At 68.1% G+C, this 4,493-nt stretch overlaps 1 protein-coding gene across 1 annotated transcript in view; it reads left to right on the forward strand.

Moving 5' to 3' along the window:
* Positions 1 to 3,123: 3,123 nt before the first annotated feature.
* LOC121022149 (PI-PLC X domain-containing protein 1) overlaps positions 3,124 to 4,493 on the forward strand; it is a 23,772-nt gene continuing 22,402 nt past the window's right edge. The window contains exon 1 of the mRNA XM_040463073.1: positions 3,124 to 3,239. Within this exon, the coding sequence (XP_040319007.1) occupies positions 3,150 to 3,239 (90 nt within the window). The 5' untranslated portion in view covers positions 3,124 to 3,149. The remainder of the gene's footprint in view (positions 3,240 to 4,493) is intronic.

The raw sequence follows: 4,493 nt of genomic DNA on the forward strand, positions 1-4,493 counted from the left end.
GATGTCATGGGCTGGGGGTCACAGGGTGGGTGTCACAGGGCTGGGTCACGAAGGGCTGGGGGTCACAGGGTGGAGGTCACATGGTGGGTGACACGGGGTTGGGGGTGATGTCATGGGCTGGGGGTCACAGGGTGGGTGTCACAGCGCTGGGTCACAAAGGGCCTGGGGTCACGGGGCTGAGGGGTCACGGAACTGGGAGATGGGCAGGGACACTGATGCGTGGGGTGTCCTCTGGTGACTGAGAACGTTCTGGAACTGCACAGGTGGTCACTGCACAACAATGAATGTGTAAATGTCACTGATGGTAAATTTTAGCTTGTGTGTATTTTGCTAACCGTGTGAAACTTCCAGTTCTGGTCAAACAGGAGGTAGAAACTGAAATGGGTGTGAACGCATGTGTGTGTGCACCCGCATGTGAACACGTATGTGTGCACAACAGTGGGTAAGGGTGTCCGGACAGGTTCTGATACTGTCACTTTCAGGTGTTCTGGTGTTTCCTGTGGGGACAGGTGGCCCCAGAGGTGCTGGTGCCCCAGAGGCTGTCCAGCAGGAGCTCCCCGCAGGGAACACCTGAGCCCCCCCCCCCCCCCCGCACACACGGCCACTGTAGACACGGGGTGTGGCCTACGCTGCCATCCTCTGCGTCTGGAGGTGGACCGGGCTGCACACGCAGGATCCTGTGGCCACCATCCCACAGCAGCTGCCCCAGCACATAGTCTGTTCTTCACCTCGCGGCAGGTGTGGGTCCCAGACATTGTTTGAGGGTCTTAGGGAGGGTGCGGACACAGGGGACCAGGGGACAGGGACTGCGGGTCCTGGCTGAGCACAGGTGTGAGGCTGGGGGGGCCTCTGGGGTGACCCCAACCTGGCTGAGCACAGGTGTGTGTGGGGGGTGGCCTCTGGGGGAGGGGGTGACCCCAACCTGGATGAGCACAGGTGTGTGTGGGGGGGTGGCCTCTGGGGGAGGGGGTGACCCCAACCTGGCTGAGCACAGGTGTGTGTGGGGTAGTGGCCTCTGGGGGAGGGGTGACCCCAACTTGACAGAGCACAAGGTGCTGCATCCCCAATGGGCAGCACTCTTGGGGTGGCCCTGCCTGTGTCCCCTCCAAGGGGCCTTGGTGCGTCTACCCATAGTGTTGGCTGAGACCCAGCCCAGCATCACTCACCTCTGCTCCTGTGTTGCGAGCACACCCTCCCCTAGTACGCCTCTTGCTGGCAGTGTCCCCACAGAGACGTGGCCATGTCCTGACCCCCAGAGTCTGTGGAAGGGATCTTTTTTGGACATAGGGACGTGGGGAGGGGGGCGCCTATTCCAGTGATGAATGTCCCCCTGGCCTGTCTGGCTATAGGACATCAGGGTGCAGGGACGTCCACAGTGGGGGGGAGGAGGGACTCGGGTGCAGGGACGTCCACAGTGGGGGTGGGGGGGACCCGGGTGCAGGGACGTTCAAGTGGGGTCGGGGGCGGGGGGGTGGGGGTGGGACTCGGGACCGGGACGCAGGGATGTCCACGGTGGGGTCCAGGCTCAGGTAGTAGGCACGTCCACACTGGGGTGCGAATGCGCCGGTGTTGGGTTCCCTTGCGCACCCCCTCCCCCCCCAACTCCGGCAAAGCCAGCCAGGCTGGAGTGCTTGTCGAGGGTCCCGCCCAGTCCTGGGCCCGCGGGCCCAGCCCAGCCCCTGGGACTGCACGCACATCCGCTCCCTGCTTTGCGCTCAGCTGTGCAGCGACCTGGAGTCCCGTCCACAGTGGAGCCTGACAGTCACAGGTTCCGGGGATCTGGACAACTTCGGGGCCCTGGGTCTCCCCCCCTGAGGCAGGAAGGCGCGTGGAGGCCAGCCTCAGGAAGCCCGGACAGACAGACAGGGAGGGAGGGTCTGTTCCGCAGGCAGCGGGGGACCCCAGTGGCGGCCGCTGCCCAGGCCCCGGGAGCTCAGAGCCCCATTTCACAGGCGGTACGTGGGGCCCCGGGCTGTGGAGGGCGGGGCACAGGGGGCCAGTCAGGGAGCTGCCGGCCAGGAGCTGGGTCTCCAAGGAGGGAGGGAGGAAGGGAGAAAGTGGAGGAGGGGAAGGGAGGGGGAGGGGAGAGGAGGGAGAGGGGGGAAGAGAGAGAGGAGGGGGGAGGGGAAGATGAGGGAGGCGAAGGGAGGGAGGGGGAGGGAGGGGAGGGGAGAAGAGAGGGCGGAGGGAGGAGGGGAAAGAAGGGGGAGGGGGGCAGGAGGAGGAGGAGGCAGGGACCGCGGGGCTGCTGGGCGGGGAGCCCCTGAGGCAGCGCCCGGCACCCCCCCTTCCCCCGCCCCGGCCCCAGTAGCCGGACTGCGCTGCGGGGCGGAGGGCGCAGGGGGCAGTCGCGCGGGGCTCCGCCGCACACGTTGGGCTGTCCTGTGCGCGCTCTGGGTCCCGGCTGGCCTCGGGCAGGCAGGGCAGAGCCCGCACCAGGCGCACGTGCGGAGCGCCCCGCGCCCAGGAGCCGACGGGACGAGGCTCCGGGTCACCGGGGTCAGCGTCAGGGTGGGTCGGTCTGCAGGTGTGCACGTGCCCTGGAATGCGCCTCCGCCGACGCGGACGGAGGCCACACGCCCTGGCCCGGCCGGGACCGGGACAAGAGCCACTCAGGCCAGAGGGCCACACACTTCAGTAAAGGCCGCGGTCGGATTGCAGACCAACGTCCTCAGAGATCACAGGCGCCGAGGGCATGAGGCCATCCGAGCTCTGATGAAAGTCCTGTTTGCTCTGGGCCTGGGGTCCAGAGTGACCGGAACAGCAGCCAAAGCACGGCCAGGCTCTCAGGATGTCCTCCCATCCTGTCCCCTGACGCTGACCCCGTGGTCACACTCAGGACACCCTCCTGTCCCTGTCCCCTGACGCTGACCCCGTGGTCACACTCAGGACACCCTCCTGTCCCTGACCACTGACCGCTGACCCCGCGGGTCCCCTCAGGACATCTTCCCGTCCTCTGGGAGGGTCTGGTCCCTGCAGGTGGGGCTGCCCGGGACGTATGGGGCACGCCCGCCTCCCACCGCGCCCTGCTCTCCCCGCTCGGGTCCTGCTAGGACGTAGGGGGTGCAGCCTGGGGCCCGTGTGGGGTTGGGCGTGACTGTCTGGAGGCGGCCCCTCCTCCTCGCGGGGGCGGGGGTTCCCGGCGTCCAATGGCGAGGCCAGAGCATTTTAGGAAGTGCTTGACTTCGCTGCTGGGGGAAGGAGCCTCGCCGGAAAGTCCGCTGGCGAGTCTGCGGCGCGCGGTGAGTGCCTCGGGGCGGGTGGCGGGTCCCTGCGGGGACAGTGGGGACAGGTGGGGACGGGGTGGGGGGTCCCGGCCTGGAGCTCGGGCGGGGCGCGTCCTGGGCTCAGGCCTCGCCGGAAAGTCCGCTGGAGAGTGTGCGGCGCGCGGTGAGCGCCTCCGGGCGGGTCGCGGGTCCCTGCGGAGACAGTGGGGACAGGTGGGGACAGCGGGGGGGGGGGGTCCCGGCCTGGGGCGGGGGAGGGTCACGGCACGTCCTCCGGACCGGATGGGAAGGGTTAGCAAGAGGGGCCGCCACAGGCTCGACTCCGGGCTCCGCGGCCGCAGGAACTCGCCGTGGTCAGCGCTGACCCGCTCCGGGGTGGTGAGGGCGGCAGGTGCCGGTGCGTCCTCAGACCCTGCTCTGCCGCTGGCGCAGGACTTAGCGCCCCAGGTGTCATCGCGGGTCCTTGGGGCTGGGGCAGAGCCTGCGTGCGCTCAGGCGGGCCGGGGAGCGTTGGGGACCGTGAACGGGATAGAATGTCACTGCGGGTTTGCCGGCGGCACGTCCGTCCTTTTATTCACCTAAGAGCTATTTCCTGAGTGCGACTGTCGCCAGCCACCACCTCCGGATGCGCCGCGTGGACACGGAGCCACCTCCCCGAAGGCTCACGAGTGGGAGGCTGCTGTGTCTCACCTGCTTGGGCCGGGAGCCTGCAAACCTGCCCTCACCCGGTTTTGTGCAATCAACCCCCTCCTTCCCAGGGCACCCCTGAGCCGTGCCTTGATGTGATCAGAGAGGGTGGAGGCTGTCCAGCTGTCGAGGGGCTGGGCTCCGGAGAGGACATGGGGTGCTGGGGCGCCCAGGAGCTCTCACAGGGGCTGGGGTCGGCGGAGGGGACTCAGAGTGCTGGTGCTCCCAGGACCTTCCCAGGGGCTGGGCTCACGGGAAGGGACTCGGGGTGTGGGGGATCCCAGACCTCTCCCAGGGGCTGGGCTCAGCAGAGGGGATTCGGGGTGCTGGTGCTCCCAGGACCTTCCCAGGGGCTGGGCTCAGCAGAGAGGATTCGGGGTGCTGGGGCGCCCAGGACCTTCCCAGGGACTGGGCTCGGCTGAAGGGCCTCGGAGTGCTGGTGCTCCCAGGACCTTCCCAGTGGCTGGGCTTTGGAGAGGACTCGGGGTGCCGGGTGCCCAGGATGTCTCCCAGGGGCTAGGGTCGACAGAGGGGACTCGGGGTGCTGGTGCTCCCAGGACCTTCCCCAGGGGCTGGGCT

This window comes from Herpailurus yagouaroundi, unplaced genomic scaffold (genome assembly GCF_014898765.1).
Source record: "Herpailurus yagouaroundi ecotype Mexico unplaced genomic scaffold, PumYag 356, whole genome shotgun sequence".
Lineage (NCBI taxonomy): Eukaryota > Metazoa > Chordata > Mammalia > Carnivora > Felidae > Herpailurus > Herpailurus yagouaroundi.